The 26,652-nt window shown below is 33.0% G+C and overlaps 1 protein-coding gene across 6 annotated transcripts in view; it reads right to left on the bottom strand.

Moving 5' to 3' along the window:
* The window catches only part of LOC113548490 (insulin gene enhancer protein ISL-2B-like), a 112,753-nt gene that overhangs the window by 8,934 nt on the left and 77,167 nt on the right, over nucleotides 1–26,652 (bottom strand). For 5 of the 6 annotated variants that reach the window (XM_026949387.1, XM_026949389.1, XM_026949391.1 and 2 more), the window contains 2 exons: nucleotides 15,393–15,494; nucleotides 80–350 (listed from right to left, as the gene is read on the bottom strand). In XM_026949387.1, the coding sequence (XP_026805188.1) occupies nucleotides 80–350; nucleotides 15,393–15,465 (344 nt within the window). In that variant the 5' untranslated portion in view covers nucleotides 15,466–15,494. The remainder of the gene's footprint in view (nucleotides 1–79; nucleotides 351–15,392; nucleotides 15,495–26,652) is intronic. The other variant, XM_026949392.1, reaches the window with a different exon arrangement.

The raw sequence follows: 26,652 nt of genomic DNA, 5'->3' as shown, positions 1-26,652 counted from the left end.
TCGGTTTGAGTTTGAGTCACGTATATTTAAATTTTACAACCAATAAGATTAATAAATAACTGCGGCACAGTATCTTTACCTAAGGTAGTCCCTTTTGCAGAGTATCAGGTTGGCTTTGGTGTACAACGTTGATCCAACTTCGCCTAAGCGACAGTCGCAGCAGCCGCATTTGAGACAGTCCTCGTGCCAAAATAAGTCCAAAGCCTTGAGCAAGAACCGTTCGGTGATGCGTTTGCCGCAGTTGGCGCACTCCCTGGCTATCATTGCCGTGCTGCCGTTTAAACCTGTTAACGTGGTCGCAGTCACTGTGCCGCCGTTGGTCACCACGCCGCCGTTTGTTTGTTGATGTTCTATAAAAGACAAAAAATAAAATATTATTACAATTTTTTCTTCAAATTTTTTTCTACAACTACGGGGGCGTAAGAGTTATTAAATACAAACAATAACATTAACCAAGGAAATATTATTATTATATCATATAATATACGTAGTAAATACGTTTGTATGAAACCTAAATGACTCGCGGAGTACCTATGACAAAATACATGGAATTGTACTTTAAGATAGTAAAATAATTTTAAATCAGGCAGTTGTTTTAATTAATAAATTATTGAAAGATCATTATCAGAGAATTATTACGGTAGACTAAGTCCGCTTGGTAAAACTTATAAAAACTAATTATGTAAGCAGTGGAAAGTGTACATCGCATTATTTCTGTTCATGATGGTTTTCATTGATTAAACTTATTCAATTTACTCATTCTATAATAATATAATGTTTAATTATATTATGATCATAATAATTGATTATAATAAGTACATTGATTGATTTAATCTCTAAATATAGGTAGTTTGTATTTTCAAAAATTTGATAACTCATTAAGAAGAGTTGTGTGTATTTTTAATTCAATAACAAATAATAATATTTTTCAATATGTTTTTATTTTTTTTTTTTTAATATCATTTAATAATTGTATTTTAAAATAAATAAATTATAAGTAAATATATAAATCATGTAATGGTAACGTAAAGCTTTAAAAAAATTGCATTTATTCCAAACGATTAGCTTACAAAAAAAAAAAAAAAGAAAGGAAAAATAAGCAATTACAATTGAAAATTTGTTTTGCAGTGATGTTGTTGTAACTAATGAAGAGGAAAAAACGACGGTATTTACTATATATGCAGAAGCAACGCTGTCAATATCAAAGTAACGTAGTAACATTGTTCGAAATTTGCCGAACAAAATATTGCAAATTAAAGTACACAATGTAGAGGTTTCGTCTGGGCTCTTTAATTACGTGCCGGCTAATTTTTATTTTTTAATAAAAATTAATACCATGAACTGCGCTTGTAAAACAGCGGCTCACCCACCACCACCTTCTCTTACACGCTGCACGCCATTACATTATGCATCATCCGTCTTTTCAAACTTAATTTTAAACTTCTCATAAACGATGCTCTAAACTTATTTCATTTAAATTTCATTTAATTTGTATAGATATATACATCCGATTCCCGCGCCCGACGAACATCATCCTCCAGACTTTAATGAATTTTACTCGCCACTTCCCTCCACCCATTCAACCGTCCATCAATTTAATCCCAAAATCGACTTAATGAAAGTTCCGCTTTCTTCACTACTACTACATCTTGCGAGACACGACAATACTTAAAGCTGTTTTACAACGGACTTTCCCCTCACATTTTCTCTCCACCCCCAATACTCACTTTCTATAAATATATATATAGGACGATTTTATCGATTACAAAAAAAAATTCAAATTACCGGTAAATTATTTTACAATAGTGCATTTACTTATAACCGCAGTCGTTTTATGTGTGGGTAATTCTAGATCCGATCAACGTGGTAATATTATTCAAGTATAATCAGGTTCAAGTCGAGTAGTGTATAATATATATATATATTTATTAAATTTAATATACATTATTATAATATTAATAAAAGGTAAGTGTATCATTTTAATGGGATAGGCTTGCGTTATACACACATTAATATACGTTGCTATAAAGTTTTGCATGTATTGACTATTTATAATTAATGATTATATATATAAACGATTATCTAATATAGTACTAGTAATTAAGTACGGGTACAACACGATTGCGAACGAATAACTCTAGTCAGAGAATTTGTTTTTTTAGCCGAAAATCGAACGATTGCGAACGTTTTTTTAGACTACGTTGCTAAGTTTATAATTTCTGAATATTTTAAACATTTATTTATTGGTATTAATAATACAATTAAAAGAACAACTCTTCGTTACAAACTAAAATAAAATTATACAAATAGGTATGTAGCGTTTAAAATGTTAATTAATTAAAACAATCGTACCTATCTATCTTATCGCCATCGCCACGGCATGGTGTAATAGCAAAAAACCTTTATATTATTACTATTTGATTATTTTTAAAATTATTATTTAAAAATTTGTTATTGACACCAAATCTGACAACACCGCAAAATTAAAGTCGGGTAAAAACGTTCGCAATCGTGTCACTGGAAAAGGTCCGTTCGCAATCGTACGATATATTATCCTTAAGTACATAACAAGCGAAATAAACATGATAATTATTTATGTTAAAAAAATGTTTGATAATTTATAAACATAATATTATTGTTATATTTATAGATAAGTGAATGTTTAAGTATATGTAGCGGATATACAGTAAAGTATAAAAAATGATTTATAATACACTTGAATAATACAATAACAATAAAAGAAAAAAATGCTACGCGCTTTTGAATAATGTGACGCGTTTCATCTGTGTATTAGGTTATTCGACAATTGTCATAAAGCATAATAAAAAGCATACAAAATGCATTCAAACGACGAGAAGAATGTACGACTACTTAAGTGAGCGGGTCTTTTTTCGCAGGAAAGCAAAGAGTGTAAGCTGAATCGGTAAAAAAAAATTGAATTAAATAAAACGAAAAACTTTGATCAGTCGATAAGACGTCTCTAAAAGCATTTTAAAACGTGAAAAAAAAAATTTAATTTAATTTATTTATTCTAAAATATTACAAGGTCTTTTCGTATATGAGCGTGTGGCATTTTGATGTCGGCAACATAATAATCCACTTACCGCGGCGGATTCCGGTAATAATAAAATCTCGCTGGCCACGGAACGCGTACCTATATACCTATATATATAGTTAATGGAATCGCTTTTTATTGCGCTTTGATCGAGATATTTCCTTCAAAATAAGTCTTGCGCGATTTTTCCTCCCCTTTCTTTGTTAAAAATAAATAAATAAAAATAATATAATTATGTTAAAAAAGAAAAAGGATTTCTGTCCTGTACGAAAAGTGGCTTCCATTAAGCTTCCGAGGGGTTTTATACTGCCCTTAGGAGCCGGACAATCCGGGTACGAAATGGATTTCGTAGTCACGTTGCTTCTGTAGCAGCAAACGAATGTCACGACGTGGACGTAATTAATCTTAGTTTTTAACTAATTACCTTTCTTTATTTCTTTTTTTTCACCCCCTTCACTTGTCTCACGGGGTTGGGATCGAAGGGGTAAAACGTGGAAAAACATTTTCTAAACCGTATTATTCTTTGTCGGTTTTTTTTTTTTTTTTAATAATCCGAGAGCCCGCGGAGAGAAGGAAATTATATACTTTAATTATTTCTCTTTTTTTCTTTCCCACCGTCACTGCTACCGCCGATTTAATTAGTACGGTTAAAAAGAAAGGTTAACAGAAAAATAAAATGAAGCCCCTGCACACCACTTCTCGCTGCAACCACCACTACCGTCACCACCACCACCATCACCAAGCCGGCAAACATGCGAGGTATAAAGAGTAACAGGGAAGTGATGATGTGGGGAAGAAGAGACTAAAGCGGTTTTAATGATTTTTTTTCGCTCGGAAATTGTTAAAATTAAAATTAATTTTGTACAAAAAGAGAACGTATACAATAATAAAACGCGCTTAGAACTTTTTTCATTTCACCATCACCGGGCGCGTCGAGACACCTCTCTCCGACGGTTTGATGTGGCATCTGTGATATGGTAAAGTTTTAAAATTAAACAAACATTTTACGAACACGTCGTATATCATTTTTTTGTTACTTGTCCCTTTCTATCTTTCCTTATACATATATATTTAATGTGGTTATTTGTGTTTTTTTGATTCTGGTACGTTAAAAAAATATGCGGGCGTCAAATTTTTTTCTTTTCGGTGGTTATTATTATTATTAATAAGAAATTACGACAAAAATGGTTTAATTCACCACACTATAATTGCATCTAATATATTTTATAACAATATTAATTGTTAGTAATACTATGAACGGAGTTCGATAAAAATAACAGAATAACTACCCAAATAAAGCTTATATTCGCTTTATGCGTATTGCGTATACAATAACTTTACACTTACTTGGTATATTGAAAAATAAATAATTTATGTTTAGGTAACGGAATAAACTTCACTTTAAGACACTTAATTTATGTCCTAATTTATGTGTACAAACAAAAACAATTTAATCGATCCGTTATATTAACGAGAACGATACGAAGAAGAAAAATAATATTACATTTATTTTTTATACTCTAATAAGCTTAAAAAGTTTTAATTAAGCACACCGGTTTTAAATAAACCATATATACCTACATTTTAATGAGCATTTAAATTATGCAAATACAACAATATTATATCCCATGCGCAGATATTTTAAATGTAACGACATTTTAGGAAAAATAAATACAATTTTAAACGACCATAAAAATTAAAAAGCGTAAGAAAACTTTCAAATATATACTTATAAGTACACGAGATGCATTAAATATTATGTAAAGTATACTTATATAAGTATACTATGATATTTTTATGATAATGAGGATATCAATTTTGATGATTGCTTTTATTGATTCGGATTTCAAAAATATATATTAAATAAATTTAATATTTATAAAAACTAATACTAATGGACCATTGTATAGAATTGCTGCATATAATATGACCCACAATTCTCTTTATAAGACTGTGATAATAATAATAAAAAATGTATTAATATAATATTCTGATTTTAATCCGTTAATGCACAAATCAAATAATCGACTCTATGAGATTTTTTTTCTGTTCACACTGTGACGATTCCAATAATTTTAATGCGTTTTTTATGCTAATCGAAAAGTTTTGGACGTAAAAAAAAAATAAATTCACCGGAAAAAGGTTTCAACTCTGTTATTTATATTTTATTTACCACTATTTTTTGGTTCAGTAGGATAATGGAGAGTGTTTTATATTTGTTTTTCCTGCGTAAACGAAGACGGACAAGTCCCAATAGACAGGATAGCCAAAATATACATATATACAATATAAATATAATACATATATATATATATGTACATCAGAAGTAAAAACAAAACAAAATAAAAAAAATAAAAGCTCGCAGCTAAATTATAATAGTAATGCTAAAAAGGTTTTACATTCGGATTCCATTTAGGTTTTGGGCCGGTCGAGAATAAATCCATCTTTTTTCCCTGCCCAATAGACAGGTTACACGTATTCGCTATTACTACCGGACAACTGGAAAATAGACTTAACGCTGCAGCCGCAGTCACAGCCACTTTCTTTTCCTCGTCGGGCGTCTCTTGACGTTTCCAGACCGACTTACAAAACTTTGTTACTCTATATTTTATATATACGCGTAAGGCGGCACCATACCACAGTCACAACGAAGGTCAAAAATCTTCCACCAGCAAAAATCGGGAGTTGATAATTGACATTTATTTTGAGAATTATATTATATTATATAATAGCGTCATTAGTGTTATATATCTGTATACATTATATATATATAATAATAATAATCTGACCACAACGGCGTAAGGGTGGCGGTGGTTTGTCGGAGGAAGAAGCCGACCGCGTTAATATTAAACTATTTTAATCTGAAGTCAGTGAACAACGAATAAAAAAAAAACACTATAATATTATTATTATTATTATTATTATTATTATTATTAAAGCTTGGTGTAATCACAGTGGACGGAGCAGGGTGAACCAGGATTAAAAGCAATTTTTCCATCGTTGTCCTCAAAAGGAATAACAAAAGAGGGGTGCAGGGGTGTCGACGACGGTGATGGTAGGCTCGGGGGTGAAGTGTGCATGTGGTGGCAGTGGCGGAGGGTGAAGTGGAAATAAATTACTTTCTCGGCTTATTATTATACCATGCGTATATATATATTATATATAGACGGGCGGGACGGGACCGGTGAGGGTCACATGGAAAATTGGAAAAGGCGCGAGAAAACTTTAACTGCTATCCCTTTCCCCCTCCCACAATATATATTGGAGGGCCACCTTAATTAAATGGGTGAAGGGAGGGAAGACGGGACGTTCGGGTCAACTGGCCAGGCTTATATTAAAACGACGGCAAAGGGCCACGGAGAGTCCGTTAATTATAAGCCTTTTATTATAACAAATCCTATCCCCGCGCGCCACTTCAACACCTCACGGAGGGGTTTTGACGTTTAACATGGTTGGGATTAAAATCGGAGCTTTTGTTTTCGGTACAAAATAATTTTACAATTAGCCGCACATCATAATGATTTTTATTACTTTGTGTATACTAATATATACTCTTTGTTCTATCTTTTTTTTTTAAATTTTATTTTTTTTTTAGATTACGAAATCTCCGAGATTTGAGAGCACGAGCTTTTAGTAACACGATTACGGGCTGTATAGAAAAAGTATAACGAATCTGCTTTCGTCAAACGAAACATGGTTTGAACACGTTTCTCAGAAATTAAGTGCACTCAAACGAACTACCACCGACAGCCGTCACTTACCCGAATTCGATTTAAAAGCGCTACTTTATTAATACACACTAATTAATTAAAATATTTCATTCATTCCTCGGTTTTTAAAATATACTGAGTCACGATATTTTGCAGCTCGTCTTAGAATTTTATTTGATATACGATAAACCATGACCGTCGACCGAGGTGTAGTACGAAATTATTAATTTACACGCGTATACACTATACACACCCTTTTCAACTATTAACTTCTAGGTTTCCTTACCATGTATATAAACATTTTATACATGACTATAACACCAATTAACCTAATTAGTATCATGGACGTACACGCTACGCTAGTGTAAATAGTTTGCAATTTACCAATAAACATGGTTTTAATTTATTTACTTAATTCCTGTATTTGACACAATACAAACGTGATTATGTTATGCTTTAACCTTTGTAAACATAGGATTTACAAAACAACCGAAATTCTATATCTTCAAGCGTTTTAATAGTTTAGGTAAATGATTTGTTTGAAACTTTGGCGTGATATTCTCAACCATTGTCAGTGGTAATAGTTGTGCATCGAATAACAATGCAATTAGAGTTTGATTCCTATATACAACGATCTTCTATCGACATACGACCGTCGAGTATTGTCTACATAATCGCGATCTATCACAATGTTTGGCCGGTAAACCACACTACAAAGTATGTTTGATAACATTAAGCAATAGGTAGGTATACTAATATTTCTATTACAGTAGTTAATATCAGTGGCGGCTCTAGAGTTTGATTTTGGGGGGGGGGGGCATAAACATCACACAATTTTTTTAAAAATATTTTATAATATATTTATTCAAATTAGTGCCATATATTACCCACATTAATCATTAGTGCAAAAAACTATATAAAATAAATATATATATAATAATTATATTTTATAAAACAAATTCTAATTTTCGATTTTTATTTTTAGCAAATCTATCTATAACTTTATCTATGTCTATAGATTGTCTCGATGAATGTGCATGAGAGCGAGGTTAGGTTAGGTTATAATTATCTATTGCTTTTAAAATTTTTTCTAAACTGAGATCATATTATGATTTTTTTTTTTTTAATGGTTAATGATTTTATGTTATTACTGCTGTTATTGATTTTTATATGACCATATTCTGTTTGATATAATTTCAATTTAACTAAAACTTCCAAAAATATAAAAATACCTATTGGGAATTGGGATGCTATTTTAAAATTGTTCATTAAAGTGAGATTAAAAACATTTACAGTTATTGGTGTTTTACTTAAATTTATATCTATATAATTATATTATGCCTAATGTTAAAAATAAAAATATATTTAATTGATTATATTACCATATAAAATTATTATATAACGCAGGTAAAAATATGGCTTACAGTAGTTTAAAAAACTTTAAAATATATAATATGCACTATATTTTTTTAGCATTTGAAGTTAGAATTGTTATAAAATTTGTCAAAATTCCATACTAATATTAGAAACTTAATTCCGTCTCCGTTCATTCCGTTCACAATCGTTTTTTATTGTATACAATAATTCATTGTATATAACTTATATGGTTTAGTCGTTTAGTGTAATCATTAAAAACATTAATTTATAAAAACATTTTTTTTTTTTTTAAATAATAATCTAAATTCTAAAATTATAGTATAGTAAACACTTATCGAAATAAAATAAAGAGTTTAGAGTAAAGAAATTAATCAAATAATTTTTAATTTAATATGCTGAAATAATACGTATCATTACAATACAAATTACAAGCCAGAGGTTAAATTTTTTACAATGGTAACTATTTTGGTCGTCTGCTCGTGTAAAATGGCTTTGGTAAAATGAAGCTACAAAAATTAAATATTTAAAACGATATTAATTTGAACGTCTAAATACGACAGTCGTCAAAGTGTCAAACATATTAACAATAAGAAATCAACCAAATTAGAAATATATCATATAGAAAATCCGAGAGTCCCATCGGAAAACCTTTTTCATACTACAATACTACATACTAGTGTACTACGCGAATATATTAGATAACGGCTAACGAGAATTTACAATTAATTGATATCTAGTAAACTAATATAATTTAAAATATTATATTATATTATATTATACAGTTTATAATAATAAACTGTAATAATATAAGCGTATCATATACATATTATATTATTATTAAATTCACCTGTTTGTTTTTGGATTTTTTTTCTTTTGGGGGGGGCATAACCCCCTGGTTCCCTCCCCTAGAGCAGCCACTGGTTGATATAATAATATTATGTTGACGGGGCGGCGGTTAATTGCAAGACGTTTTCCGACAACTCGCGGAATGCGCGTGGCTCCGCGAAACGCGCGTGCGGCGTGCCCACCACGCCGTTTTAATTAAACCAGTGTCCTCCTATTACCGCGGTTCATTATCCCCCTCTTTACTATGTACGCGCATATATTCACACACACACACACACACACACACAAACACACATATCAATACCACTGTAGCCGCGCGAAAACATCAAAACACAGGGTACAGGGTGTCCTATGTAATTGTGGCGAATGATTAAACAGAGAAAAGTAACCTCCAGTTTCCCGTTTCAACGTCGAAAACCTTCGCGGAAAGCGCTCGGGCGTTCCGCTAACGATGCAACTCATTAAGAAAGACTCGAGTCCCACTCCTGCCCACACACACCGCCTCCCACCCCCAACGACGACGTATTCCCTGAATTTCTCTTTTTCGACTAGAGGGGCGGTCGTGGGCGCGCTGCTATGTATAATTTAAATAAACCCCCCGCCGACCCTATTTGCAGTATAGTTGTCTGCAATAGCCTATCCCTTCTTTCGACCTCCCCCTCCTTCTACACTACGCCGTCAAAGCCACCACCGCTATACACTCGTTTTAAAACAAACACATATATCTCCTAATTGGTTGCCAACTTTAATTGCTCACGGCCACTGCTGTACAGATAAGTAAACATTATGTACGGGTGGTGTACACACTACACACAACATAAAACGCTCCCTAAGTCCCCCGCATCATTAAAATTTTCCTTTATAATTGTGTTTCGTTATTTTTTTAGCCCTTACTACCGTATAGTCGCACTAACAATGTTTGCATTAAACTCGTACACGTATCCACGCACGCGCGGGCGTGTATACATTTGCACGTATAATTACGAGCGCGCGCGCACGAGCCTTTTGAAAGGGAATGGGAGACGAAATGGCGTTTTGACTTCATATATATATATAGGCGCAGGGTACTATACCCCGGCCTATCCTTCCTTCGGCCGGTAAACAAGCAATATTCGCCGGACTCGGGCGATATTATAATCAACGAGGTTTGCGTCATCCACCCTCCTACGCCACACTGCTGCAGCTACCTTTTCTTTCGCGTGTATAAATACCTGCGTGCGATTGCGGGTTGCCCATCGTAAAACAACGGAGCCACGAACAAACGGAACACGTAATTAAACTATTAATCGAAACTCGGTTCTGACGCAGATGAGAAAATAAGGAGATGGTGAGCGGGGGAGAGATCGCGTGCGTTGTATAAGGGAGTCGAGTGACAGGGAAAGGGACGAAGAGGAGATAGAGTGAGTGAGAGAGAAACACACACACACACACACACGCGCGGACTAACAATCAAACAAACTCAGAGAACTCCGTTGCTTAATATGCAAGTAATTAATTCCACAATAAACAGGCCTGAGCCGTTTTTGTCCGTTAATGAATTTTCTTGGACGAGTTAATTAGCGTCTTCAAAACACATGGCACAGCACAATGCTAAATAATAATAATAATAATAATAATAATAATAATAATAATAATAAAAGGTAATAATAATATGATATCCTATAGCATTCGCTAAATTAGTCGCAGCTATATTAATTATGAACATTACGAGGTACACAGATATACATTTATGATATTATATTATAGTCTATAATCTGTAGATAAATATATTATTTGAGCTTCGATAATATAGTTCGATGGGGCCGAGTACAGGGCACTATTTTTCGTGTTTTATACATAGTATGTATGCTGATAGTAATAATTTGCATTGTTCAAATTCAAACTTTAAAGTAGATATGTGGCTGAATTCAAATTTTAATATTTCATTGATTATATCAATAATAATAATTTTTTATATCTTTTGAAATTCCTCGTCGTTCGCTATACCACAAAGGGGAATTTTCTATAATTTCTCAGATATATACATATTTTATTTAGTTTTTAGTGTTTTAATTATTCCTGCAGTGTTTAATATGGAATCTAAACGTAAGTTTATAACAATATAATATATAATTACTATAACAATTAATAAAATTATAGTTACGGTTTTACTGCAAAGATTATTGAAAAATAATTTCAATTCAGCCGTTGTATATGTGCGCGAGTAAAATGAAAGATTATTAATTTTACAGCGTACTAAGTTTGTTTTGTTCACGTTGCGTATACAATTGGATACATTTAATTAACGTTAATCTGAATTTATTACAGGTTGATTTTATCAAGGAGCGTTACTAAGCCAATGCATTGCACGCGTAGTATTAATTTAAATAAAGTTTTTGTATACATATCAGTTACATTCTAATGTAATATATTGATAAAAACTTTAACTTTCTGATTGTTTGATGATACAAATCATTATCTTTATAAATTATAATACCTATTACATAAAAGTATTTTTTTCGACGATTTCGATCGAAGTCTGAATACGTTATACGTGTTAATAATCAACTGCAATGAGATGGCATTGCACTCAAAAAGTATATATCGCTGTTAGATTCAAATTATATCGAATTATATTTTGTATTTACTTTGCAGTTTAATCGATTTTGTGTCCTAGACAATAAAATGTTACGAGTATAGATAGACAATGATTGGTCGTTATTACACAATGTTTGGCAAAGTTGAGTTGGCTATTTGTCAAAAAATAGCAATGGTTTATAAATTCCTCGGGGTCTAACGTTTTTCTGGACGCCGTCTCTTGTTTAGGTCCTATTCTTTGCCCTCTAGAGTCACTATGTGCTGTAACAGGCGTATACCAAACATATATATATATATATCAATGTGATCGGAACTCCACCACAACACGAGATGAAACAAAAACATTATGACTTACGAGCGTAATAGCCGAAGTCAGCTTTTACACGGAAAAACGTTTTGTGGGCCGACAGTTATAAGGTTATTTGTCATTCGGAAGGTGTGTCCGGGCACGCTGTCCGTTTAGAGCAGAGAGGAACGCCCGACCTTCTTCATCCTGCCTATAATCCATTCAACGGGGGATTCCCCGGGGTGTCATCCGCTTTCTAAAAACTCGATTTTTCAAAAAAAAAAAAAAAAACTCCCAAAGAAAACAGTAGAAGTTTGCAGAAAACGGACATATCCCTAAGGATAATTCGATACATATATCTATATAATATAAGGGTCCGAGTGAGTGGCACACTGTGTTCAATTCCGCTTATTGCCTTCTAATGCTCGCGCATCGATTTAAACGTCGCTCGTAGGCCATAATAACGTAATAGCATTACGGCCGTACATAAAAATGGACGCGTGTTGTTGCCGGATTATTATTAACTTAGCGAGATCGATTTATTTCCACCAGACTGCGTATCGCGCCGTGAATAGAAAATTGAATTGGTCGCGCGTCCTCGAAAATTCTCCCGGAATTGACGCAGTATTGTTGGCTACGTGTCGAAACGCAAATATTCCAGCAACGTTTTCATATTTTTTTTTTTTTACTATTATTTTAAATACAGGATTAGTATTTGAATGGCGGTGAGATGTATTAAATTACACGTGTATGTGTACTAAAAATAAATAATATACAATATACATACACAACTTATGTACTCGAACGTTCGCAAACGAGTCCGTTTGATAATTTTGCAAAACGATATTATGATTATTCAGTTTTATGTAGAAATTTCGAATTTTCATAGAACCACCGAATAAAAGACGCCGCCGGCAACCGAGGTCATCGGGTATATAGATCTATTAAAAAAGTTGTTACCACATCCCCACAGGCCAACATATTATATAATATATATACCATTTCATCAATCCAAATAATCCTGAACAAATATCTTTTCATCTTTATCAACGTTTACTTGCGAAAATGTACAAACGGGCGCACATGATTAACGGGGTGGCATGTAAGAAAGACGAGTAAATATTGTTCGACGCACGCAGACCCCGGAGGAGTATATAATATACACACGCACACATATATATATATATATAAGGATAAATTGGTTTGGCTGTCGTATGTTTGGTTAACTCGAGAAAACTATTCGATTCCCGTGTAGCTATATTAATAAACGGAATAAAATATACTGTGTGCCTTCGAAAACACATCAGAACCTATAATACATTAATCGTTTTCGGTCGTATTTTACTCTGATGCATTCATTTCTGTTTAATCAATCAAATATTACCAATGGAAATATATACTTTCGTGAACTCTGATATAAACAACCGTTTTTATATTTAAGCGTATTAAACGATTGAGTGATGGTACAAAAATTTCACCGCGAGGGCTTTTAATTACTATGAAACTTAAACTTGATTAACATCACAAATTATTTTCAAAGACACGATTTCTTAGCGAGTCGAAATATAATGATAGTCTAGATATAAGATGTATATTGAAAATAAAAATTCTACACGTAACGTCAACAAAAGAAAATACAAATAAAAAGCGTTAACAGAAAAAAAAGGGACTTAAAAGATCAAACTTACAGCTATATAATACACTTAAATCTCCTTCTGCGTTGAGAAAAAAAAAACTAATTGTTAATAAATATAGTGTTTAACATTTCAAAATTTATCGTTCGTTTCAAAATGTGATATTTGTATGCTAATGTAGTATTATCCTGAAAAATTAAAACAAACAGAAGATATCATTTTCTTCGTGTAATCTTCCATAGTTATAATAATATAATATAGCCATGTTCTATACACCATATCCATGCAGTAATGATATTCAATTTTGTTTTTTTTTTTTTTTTTGTCAAAAAGAAAAGTACTACAAAATGTATGTTTCTCTTGTCTTTTATACGTCCCCAAAACACCACACAGCATTAGTCATAATGTAATTTTTAAATGCACACATCCTACATACAATCGGTAGCTAAGCACTGTTCTTCATTCATACGCCACTGCAGTGTATACCGTACACATGTCCTCTTTACTAAGTGTATTTAATAAGTATGTATACATTTATAATCTGAAGGAATGAAGCGCATTTTCCGACCACCGTATACATTTATTATTGAAGAAACATTCTTCGGTTTAAGGATTTATAAATAAATGTTTATATTTTTTCAATAAAATATAAACAAAAGAGAGCTATTTTTCTCTCAATATTTATTATTATTATACATAAAAATATATATATTAATAGTATCCAGAAATGACTTTTGGATGGATTGTGGGGACCTCATCCCCGCTGTTTATGCACACGCTCCTATAATATATTATTATATTACACTACTCCTCTCATACTACGTATTACATAATATATATTTATGTATAAGGAGACCTTTAAAACCAGAAGGAATGCGCGTGTATCGTCGTCGCCGTCGTCCGGGAGATCGGAGAATATTAAATGTGTACGGAACGCGGCGGATATAACCGTTTCTCACACAGAGCCAATTTAATATCGAGGGATTTTCAATATTCGTTTATACCGGGGCCGGACGTTGTCGGTTTACAGACGCGTTTGGAGCGGAGACGAGTTTTGGTTTGGACAGATGAGAGACATTTTTCTAATACACTCCACACGCGCAGCGGTTTTATAAATATATAATATAATAATATATATAGGTAGCAGTATAATTTAGTATAGTAGTAATACTAATAGTGCAGTGTGTTGATTATAACTTGTATTATTATATAAATTGCATGTGTATGTGTGTGTTATTGCGGATTTTAAATATGTGCTGCCTACTCTCCCCTAAGACCGTCGACACGAAGTGTAACTAATAATTTCGTAACCGGAACGCTAAATAGGTGTACCCAAAATCCCGTAGGTTGTAAATCCAAGAATCTAAGAGTGGCGGGAGAAAAATAAGAGGAGAACTACAACGGCGGAGGAAAAAAACTTTGGAGAGAGCATATTACATAGCACATATATATATATTTATTTGGACGACTCCGAGGGTTTGGTGTGGTGGTGTGAGAGGGGTCGGGTTCCGATCGGGAATTCGCGTATACATGTACGGACGCAAAACAAAGGGTTATGTATTGTTACACACATATTCAATTTGGAAAATGGTCGCCTAAGGAATAACCCGTCGTTTTTTCTTCATCTCCCTCTCCAGGGCCAAAACGGTCGGTTTTCATTTCCGCGCATTTTCTACTCTTCGTCGCGCACGATTTATTTAACACCCGTATTCCTAACGTCGGATGCATTATGGAACAGAAATGTTCCATTTTCTTTCTTTACGAGTGACACGCGACTATAATACTACACTACAGCAACACACACACACACACATATTATGTACATTGTACACACAATAAATATACGTATATTATATATCTGCTCGACTGGGGCGGGGTTTGATTTTTAATATTCACGTGTGACTTACCGTTTTCTACAATGTTCAACATCGTCGTATCAGTCGGACAGTTTACAACGGTGTTTCTTCTACGGACATCCATACCGGGCGTCCATTTCTATAGCAGTCCATCTGAAACGGTTAAAAATATACTAACTGTTAGCCACAACGTGCAGTTAATGATGACGATAAAAAAAAAATTATTGTATATTTTGTACATTGTGTTATTGATTCCTTACAATTGTAAAGCAGTTCTACAGCGTTTATAAGACGTTAGATAGAAACTCGTATAGTAGGTTAGGAAGTATACCTATATATATATATATACACTATAGATCCATACGTGAACCAATTCTCTATCGTGAGAATATATTATTATTATTATTAAAACGCCGTGTTAAATCTTGGGATTTATTTTTTTTTAACATTTTGTCGAGAACGTGCCGATAATCACGAAGTTCTTTTTCCCGACTTCTAAATAATCAAAGAAATCCCGGGGCTAAAAAAAAATAAGTTTTTACAGTAATTCCCTATGCAGAACTCGTATTAAGGTTAAATTGTCCACCTGTTTCGCTGATGAAAAAAATAAAATAAAAAAGACCAATATTATTTCTCCTTCCCGGCAGCAATTCTTCCTCCATACGTTCGTGTGCCTGTCTGCGCAAGCGCGCGCGTGTGTGTGTGTTGCATGTATGTGTGTGTGTAAGCAATATAATGAACGCATTTTATTTCAACAAAAAGGCACGTCTCGATGGTACACTCAATCAACTCCAATTCACCACCACCGACGGGCGTCGGTATTTCCTCGACCGTCTCCCGCACCACCGCTGATTGCGAACTGAACACTCGTTTGCTTCATTTGCCTTTACATAAAACCTAACCGCATTATAATCACGTATGCGCGTGCTCTTCACTACCACCACCGCTACACTAGTTGTATGCAGTGGGAAAAAATTCAAATATATTTTTTTCTTTAAAACTTATCTACACATATTATATGTATATAATGCATACACTGGTTTGTACATATCTGGTATGTAGATAACACGTTATACAGGTATGGGTACGCGTGTGTGTAAATACGTTTATAGAAAACCGATTTTTAAGAACAACTAATGAAAGAAAACCTTTTCATGGTCTGTTCGATGTACACTCCCTTTGCGATATATTCGACCCCCATCCCTCGTCGGTTATAATATTACAAAAATATTCACCGTACGCATACACTATGAGCGTGATATTTGTACCAGTGTTCGAAACACATTCGATAGTTGTATTTGTATATCATATAATAATATGTAATGATGACGACAACAACAACAACGACGACAATAATAAAAATAAAAATCTAGATGGGTGACCATTGTGAGGGGACGAGTGGAAGGATAGAGTGCTGCAGCTGATGGTTTATCCACGGTCTCCTGAACCCAATCAACAGTCCCTTTTCGGCGGAAGCGAAGGGCAATCGTTTCATTACGGTTCATTGTCGGCAGTGGCGGCGGCCGATAGGCAATCGTCACAATTAGGTCGTCCTTTGAGAAACGTGTTTTTACCCGCTCCGTCTCAATCAGTAGAGAATTTATATAAAACGTGGTACCCCTCATCCCTCTTCTACCTCCAACAATATGTGAGTCCTATGTGAATTTTCAATTTTCGACCTTTTTTCTTCCTTCTCTACGTTATCAAACACATCATTCTAGTAGACTACAACGACATATATATTATAGTCTTCATACCAGCTATATGTATTCGTCACAAATTTAACATAGATGTAAGCACGTAAACATAATGATTTGTATTCAATTTCAATTGATTGTATTCAAATTTTATATTTTGTTCAAATTATACGATTTTTTTAATGTAATTTTTTGAAATTAAAGCTGACAGTGAATTAACACCCGGAAAAATATTATATTGTTCATTAGTTTATATTACACCGTATCGTTTTGTTTATTTAGATTACAGTGTTTTAATAATTTTGAATGTTTATTATAAAATCGCTTTGACAAGAAATTTAATGTTTTATCTAAATTTGTCGGGATAGATATTTTCACCTATACTTTACAAAAAAAAAAAAAAATATTCAATAATATTGATCGTGATAAACTATTAAAAAATATAGTACTTAGTTTTAACTTAAAATGAAATGAAAATGTTTTTTATACATTCTATAATATGGGGTATTTCATTTTTTGAATTTAATCTACGGTTTTTATTTAATGGATCTTGCCAGTTACCAAAAAACTAAAAAAAAACTCTTAATGTAATGAGAACTAAGTTTTGATTGTTATGCGGTAGGATTTATAAAATGTAATTACTTAGATCCTATAAAAGTAAAATTGTTGAAAAGGTAAAATTACTTCGAACTTATTTATAAAAAAACCACTTTAGTGTTCTGTGGGTAGTTTAATTGAATTGAATTTAGAATAAAGTTAAATTTGAAAAATAAATATTTGTAAATGGTATTTATTATTATTATTATTTTATTTTTTGTTAGCAATTGTGTTTGCATTATGTTTCAGTTTTCGTGGTTTAATTAATTATCTAAATTCGAAATAAGCATTGAACTATAGAATACACTTTAATGTTTTAAATTTTTAATAGGCATCAAAGACCTTAGCAGAATGGAGTAGCGTTCATTTTTATCGTGTGGAAACATTAAAATAGTTACAATGTAAATATTACACTACTTATATGATAAATGAGTTCGTTTCCGATTTAGCCGTATTTATAAATACAAAAAAATAAATATGCATCGTCATTAACATCCGGGCTCCCTAAATTAGTCTAATGGGTTTTTATTTATTAATTTTTTTTTTTTAGGAACACAATTGCCAAGCGTCCACTGCTTAAAACGGTAAACAGATGGTATATAGAATAAAGTTAAAATCCGTCTGCGCGTTTTATGCGTAACGCAAAAGGAAATTGCGGGAAATAATTAAACGGAACGTGAGATTGCGAATAAGTTAGAAAATGACGGAACAAATATTTCAATTAACAAGCACCGTCGTACATGGACGTGTATAGGCATTTGAATTGAATTAAATCCGTTTGAAAACGCAGACTTCCATAAATGACTTCTAATTATCGTGTTAAAATCACGTATATACGGGGTAGGTTTGAATAAATCACCAGCAGTCCACTGTATAACAATCGGGCCTAACCAACAGCAATCAAGAAATGAAATGAAATTAGTTTAGCGTTTAAGAAACCAATTTCCCCCATTTCTAGCCCGACAATATTCGGTGCAGGCGTGCTTATATATATATAGGTTTTCGGTTGTTTAATTTTGGAAATTACTGAACAAACAAACGGCACAATGGATAAAATTGATGTATCATTCGTTTAATGAATAACAGAAAAAAAAACGGACTCCCCAAAGCACAGTAATAATTTTGATGAAAGCACCGCCACTGCCGACACACCGCGGCAACGCTCCCTCCACAACCACCAACCCGTCGATTTCGAACAATCCAAAAAAAAGCCATTAGGTTTTTAAAAGTTAATGAAATGTTTATAATTAAACATTACATAGTTGTGTTAGGTGTTCAACAGCAATGGCGCCGGGTTTCCTCGATTAATTTAAAAAAATAATAATAATGGAATTGGATTTCCCTCACTGCTTCGCTATCCACTAACTCATTTTTTTAATGAATTTTATAGTGACGTACACATCGGCTGTTGTGATGTTTAAATTTCGCTGACTGTTATTAATTCTGTTCAAGGCTCATCGATCTGATGGAACCTTTATATTAATATGGGATTTAAAAAAAGAGGAAATGGAATAGGAGTTCGTCGGAACTAACTGGGGAAAACCGGAAATTAGCGACGGAAACGCCGTTGGGTACCGACTATGCAAAAAAGGGCGGAATTCGTTATGTATACATGAACGTATGTTCATATGTATGTACGCATAAGTGTACTAATGTGTACAGTGTATACTGTATATACGCATAGGTATTATTGGTACATATATAATACCAATCAAATATTACATACCCGTGTGTTTATTTTTATTGACGTTTAGTGTCTATTAATATAATATTATTTATTATTTTTTTTATAGTATTTAATTTTGTTAAACAAATATACCTGAGGTTTTTGAAGATATAATTAATACATTCACCGTGTCTATGACTAAGGCAGTGCACGGTAAATTTTTCAGCGAGTCTAGACAGTTCAATGAGTTGAAATATAAGATTGACATTTCAAATATATATTTAAACTAATCAAAATAGTTTGTTTAAAAAGGAAAATGAACACAGTTTGTACTCAGCTACATATAGACGTTGATAATAAACTATGTGTAAAGATAATAACACAACTCTGGTATGGATAAAATAATAATAATTATATCAAAATAGTACCAAATTTTCTACGATAAATCATCCATCACCTCTAACTTTTAATATAACCTATGATTGATGGTGACAAAATAAAAACTCATTTTTCGAAAAACATTATATTAATGTTTTACGTAATAAAAGTAATTGAGGCCAAACAAAATACTCGGAAAACTTGGCCAATTTGTTTAAGTGTTTTCTCGCAGCACTATAATATATAAACATAATACATATACAAATACCTATGTTTCTATATATACAGAGTATTACATGGAAGTAGCATACATGGTTTAATACTATTTTAAAGATGATTTTGGATATACCTACACTGAAAAGAAATTTATCAATGCTATGGAAATAATTTCGTACGTGTCGTCGGTGGCAGAGCAGCGGACTTGCAGCGACCGAATGCAGAGGGCCAGAGGATATTAATGTTTTCATTTATTTAATTTATTTTTATACCTCTAACGCACGAACGTATATTTAGGTACATGGTTAATTGAATTCAAAATTAGTCGACACACTATTGGTAATTTGAAAAAAAAATTTAATTACCCTACACTTACTTAAAGCGTTTATGTGTGAATGTGTGTGTGTGCATGTATATTGTATATATATTAATGAGTTTAGCACGAGCAGGATACGCGAACGGCCCTACGTGTCGGTTGATGATGGTGCGGTGCAGGGAGGGGAGGAACAATGAATATTGCACAGGATTATTGGTAATCCCACTAAAAGCGTCAGTTTGATCAAATTTATGCTGTCCCGCTCGCGCGTCCAATTCACAATTAGCCGGCACACGTTTCGCGCACGCCACCCGCCAACCGCCCCCGCTTCGCCTTGCACGTATACGCGCGCAGTTCTCCCGTGGTCCGGGTGGCGGAAGATCTCATTCGTCGTAAAAGCTTTTGCCGGGCGGAAAACCCATTCGTATTGTTCATTAGCGTTGATGAAAATAGCTTTTCCACCGAGGCAATCAATCCAAAAGAGAGCGAAAGACATAGCGAGCGAACGCATGTGTGCGTGTGTATGTGTGAACGGATAGAAAGAGACTGTTGAGGGGGGGCGTATTGATTCTCCTAGCCCCCAGAATTAATTTGTAGAGTGGTTTGCGGTTTTTTCCCTCCCCTAACCCGCCTCTTCACAGAAGTTGTACGCTACGACCGCTCGTATATGTGTGTGTGTGTGTGCACACGAACGTCGTTCCCCTTAAACGATATTGCCGCCGGTTCCATTTATTTATGAGCCCGATCTCTAAAGTCTAAAACAGTGTATATAATATATAAATATATATGTGTGTGTGTGTGTGTGTGTATGTGTGTGCATCGGGGGGAGGCGGCGACGGTGGTAGATAAGTCTGTAGGATACTGTGCGCGGAGACGCTTCTAAAAAGAATAACACGGGTTTTCCACTTTGGCATTGTGTTAATGCGCCGTCCGCTGCACACACAAAATGCGAAATGCATTAGAAAAACTCTCTTCCATTCCGTCCTCTGATCGTCCGTCTGTCTGTCTGTATTTCTCTCTCTCCATCTCTTATGCGGCATTCCACACCGCCGTTGTCGCGTCGTCATCTATCTCGCTCTCCTCTATACCACCGCTCACCCCGGTTTACTCTGTGCGCGCGCGACGTCGTCCCTGTCACATTCAATACTCTCGAATTCCGTTAAAAGATTCCATTTACTTTTATAGTTAATGCCTCTCTCTTGTTCTGTGTTTATCTTTCACCCTGCCGCCACCGCCGCCGTTATTCGGTCTCCCCTTCGTTTTATTACCTCCGATACATTAGTTTAGCGTCATTACGCAAATTCCGATGCCCGAAAGCTTTTTAAAAGCTTCGTGTTTTCGTTCGGGTTTCTTAAGAAGACAACTATATACACTTCTGCAGCTACGGAAACAGTGGCGCGGACATTGTGCGCAAAGTGTGGGGGACGACTCCGGTGGAAAAAGAACCTTTTCGAGTTTAGCCAATCCAATCGGATTCGATTTTGATTTCCCTTGTCTTTAGTGCCCGAGACCGAAAGCTTTTGGGAAGCTGTAAAAATATTCTTACTACGCACGTTCCTGTATATATATATAGTATATATTATAAAAGAACTTTTGAAACGAAAAATTACAATACGTCAATACCTATACGGTGTATTTATATTTTTACACTGCTTTTTTGAACGACTGAATATAGATAGATGGTATAATACTATAATAATACGTTGTGCCCGTGTGTTTTCTATTATAAGTGCTTGCACATTATTCACATTATTTATATGTTCAGTTCATTCATATGAAGTAGACGGATTTTGAAATTATAATATTGTATCAATGTTATACGACGGTAAAAATATTATAGAAGATATATTTTCATCGACACGTAGTCTCATCGATAGATAATATTATGTTATGTATTGCCAAATATACAATAAAGGAACAAGACCTAGAAAATATTGATATAGATTATTAATTATTATGATTTTATACATCATGCTATAAAAGTCAATATTGTATATATATTTTCGATTTATAAAAATTAAATCGTTCGCTTGACAATCCAGCGTCCAGAAGTTTATAAGACTGTATATAAATGAAATATGAACATTGCAGGACATCATATTTTACGCGCGTTGCACATGAGTAAAAGCGATGAAAAAAAAATGAACATTATATTCACGTCCTAATGCGTTATAAATTATCTGCAATGCCGATTTATTTTATACGCCTAGCTAAAAGAAAACAATAGACGATGACACCACAGTGAGTTATTACGAAGTTATGGAACAACGCGCGGAATAAAATGTTGTACTTATTTAATCGATTGTAAAAAAGCACGATTTTTAATGACTGTTGAAAACGTTTTATTTCCTTACAAGCCAGTTAACAATATAATAATACATATAAATTAAATTCATTGGCTAAACATAAAAAATAATATAAATATTTTGATAAACAATACAAATTCGTTAATTAAACGCAAGGGAGACTGCAAGATAATTTTAAAAACTTACGAAAATTAGAATTTTACTATAATCATTATAAAAAAAGAACAGACTTCTATTATGTTTCTATTTTGTGATGACACTATTTCATTTTTTTCTAATATTTTTTTCACAAGTTGTTTCAAATATTCTCCCGAGTGTCATCAAATTGCCTGATTTTTAATTTTTTTTTATCTGAGGAGGGATTATATTTAAAGGTTACGGGTTTTTAGAGTGTTATTTAAATAATGTAACGATTTTTTTTTTTTTTACAGAATTGTTCCAAATACTCTTATGAGTGATCTATTTTTTTAATTTCATTGTATTCATTATTTAATTTAGGCTAGTTTAATTCTATAATAAAAAACCGATATATATATAAATCGAGTATGGCACGAGCGAAGCCGGGTTATTAAGCTAGTAATATTATATAATACATTATTGCGTACAGTCTGTATAATACGGTAATTGCAGTCGAGGGACTTTCGTAGGATGGTCCAGAAGCAATTGTGGTGATGATTGTACACATTTCTGTAATGATGTGTGTACGCTGTAACGTATTTAGGTATACAACAATTTTGAGCAGTTTTTGAAAAACAAGCTCTAGATATAAAAAATTACCTGCCAACAGAGTTAGGTAACGATGGCATAATGAGTATAATAACAATAAAATCGGCGTGTTATTTGCAGTGGCTTTATTAAAACGATCGCGTTCGTGCGAAGGTCCGCCTCCATGCACGCGTTTTAAACTACCACTTTCGACTGGTGTAAATATTTTAATGAAGTCCGTTAATTAGTCATTGAAGGTACTAAGGTAAGTCATAGATGCACATTTTAATATAAAACAGAGTAAATCACTCTGCATGCTCACTCCCTTTTCTTTAAAATTACAATTATTGAAAATCTAATTTTTGGAGTTTTTAAATATATTTTAAGACCAAATTTAAATATTTTCAAAAGTGTAATATTTCTTTGATCTAGGAGTGCACTTTCAAAAAAGGAACATTTGTTTTTCAAAGTTGTATTTTCATATTATTCATATTTATCTATCAATATTTATAATTTGGAAAAATGTTCCAAATATAATTAACATTAAATTAAAAACCATTTTTATGATCTTTTATCCGTAGACTGAAAAACTGAAAAACAACTCGTTTAAATGTTGAATTAGTTAAATTAACACCAAAATTAAAAAATAATTATCCACTAGATAATTTGATAAAAAAAAAAAACAGAAGTTTGTATTGCTACAGACACAAAAGACTTTTCTTAAAGTAGTACATAAGTATGTTTAAAAATACCAAAAATCAGGATACGACTTATTTGTTTTATTGGAAAAAATAGGGTGAGCATTGAGCATGCTTGGTGTTAATATCTTAAATAAAATATACCATAGGTCAAGCGTACATTATCAGTAGACGATTTCTGATTTGTTTTTGATTTTTATAACCACAAATTTTACGTGTTTAGGTAATTATTCTAATAATTAAATAGCTCATACATAACTCATACAATAATAATAAAAATTCGTAAACCATAGTTGAAAGACATAGGTCGGTACTGCACAGTAAATTATGTGTGGTAAGGTTTGTCCGGAACATAATGTTTTCTACGGGCGAGCGGGCGATCGTGTATCGACTTTGGGGTTAACGGCTGGATGGTCAGATGGGCAGAGGTGGAGGAGAGTGCGATTTGATTGAGAAAGAATACGGGTTGTATACGTACACGTTATTGTCCGGCGGCGATGCGGGCGGAAGGCCGTGCGTGGGTGCGCGTGTAGTGTGTATACATATATATTATATATTATATGTGTAACGGCCAATTTTCCGTCTGGACCGGCCCGCTATCATCCCCGGGATAAACCGCGCGGAAAATTGGGAATTCGATTGGAGTGCGTTGCTCTGTTGCTGTTTGTATGTGTGCGTGCGCGCGAGGTATATTATACGGCACGGCAATTTCGAAACTGTCCCGAGACCGATAACGCGATATTGTCTGTCAAAAACGGAAACAATTTCACAAAAAAAAAAAAATAATAATAATAATAAATAAAATACGCATATACGTTTGGGTCGGTTTTTCGACCGCCGCTTATACCTACACACACAAAGATATATTTATAAGGCTATACCTATATAAATTATATATAGGTACAGCCTTATAGGTAAATACTATATCTTTATATAATATATATGCACCGATATGACAACGTCTTTATCCGTCTCCATTTCGATTTTCGTACATCATATTATTCGTATTCCTGAGTATTAGTGTATGTTTATGTTACCAATAGTATGTTCGTGTATTTAAGTAGGTGCATATCGTTTACAAGTAAGTATAAACAAGTAGTGTAGTTAGAATACTATATAGTCTGAAATTTAAACATATGTATACTCACTCTATACTTTTAAAATTTACGTTTAACGAGATGCTTGGTTTCTATATAATATATATTAAGCATATCAAACATTTTATAAATATGAAAAAAACCGAGATTTTACACGTGATATAATATTATGCTACTAAAAATTTCATTATTATATGTTAATATAATATTGCATAATTATGCAATATATAATTTATATCATACTATTTATACTTGGTACGATAATGGCGATATCAATTATTTGAAATTAATTTAAAAACTAGGCACCCAAACAATCTACTACAATCACGACGCTGCCACCGACAGTTACTCTGTCATTATATCGGTAATATTTTACACTTTATAGTCTTTTAGATTTTTTGAGTATGCGTTGATCTTTTAGTGAGGCATACCAAAAGTTAGCATTAACGATACACGAAATTGTGACGACAAAAATTGTCATAAACGCTTAACATTTATAATATAATTATAGTTCGTTGTTAAAGCATGTTTTCTACGTTTATATTGACAATAAATTTAAAAGACAGACTTATTAAAATCTACTCTTGGTAACGAAAAATTACGTTGTATCTATTAATACGATAAAAACAAAACTATTTTTCACTCACTTGTAACTCGACCCGTTCTCTGGTAGTTCATATTTTTAGAACTATACGTCGAGTATATCCCTAAACTCTATACTACAAAGATATCGAGCATTAGAAAGTATAACAGCTAAATACGTTTTACTAATATTGAAATAATAAAATAAGAATAAATAAATGTGATTCTGTTTAAATTATCTTAATAGTTAATAGTATTCAACATATTATACACACATATCGATTATCTCTTCAATGTCGGGGATTCAAAGTTTTACACCAGCCATCGTTGTAATTCGTTCTAGTTAAATCGTACCGAACACTTGTAAATAATACATAACAGCTAAATACGTAGCGAATCCATTAGACTTAAGACAAATAATGTGCAAATAAAAAACTTTGGTAATTTTTCCAGCATGAAAATCGACATCGTTATCGGTTTGAAAGTTACAAGTCGATAATTTATTAAATTCATCATATAAATTTTGTCCTTAGGTATGGAAATTACCGGTAAACCGCAAATAAAAAGTTATACAGAATCGACTAACCTTATATAGTCTATACTGTGCAGCGCGAACCGATAAACTAAATTATGTTAAGTAATACCTCCATTATGTCAATACAGTTAACATGATTCTGTTTTGAACGTTATACTCCGCCAACTATAATACAGCGTACAACAAAGTGAATTTAACTAACACGTTTATGTGCAAATTTCTGTTATACTTGATAAAATAAGCAAAGCCGAAAATGTATTTAATAGTAAATCAAATCGTTGTAACTAAAATATAAGTTTCCGTAACACGATTAAAGGATTTCCTGACGAGATTGTTTCGGAGTTTAAAAAGGTTAATTCAAAAAACTGAATGGATTAATCAACTTGGCGAAGTTCTTTTAAGAGGTATAATTTATTTTCTTTAGGGTCTGATGGGTTAATTGGGAAGGGATTACTTATTAATGAGAATTGGGCTGTAACAAAGTTTATTACACAAAGTGCGATGAATTAGATTTTCAT

Source organism: Rhopalosiphum maidis, chromosome 1 (assembly GCF_003676215.2).
Source record: "Rhopalosiphum maidis isolate BTI-1 chromosome 1, ASM367621v3, whole genome shotgun sequence".
Classification (NCBI taxonomy): Eukaryota; Metazoa; Arthropoda; class Insecta; order Hemiptera; family Aphididae; genus Rhopalosiphum; species Rhopalosiphum maidis.
The sequence above is the reverse complement of the archived record's forward strand: the minus strand, read 5'-3'. Positions and strand labels throughout refer to the sequence as shown.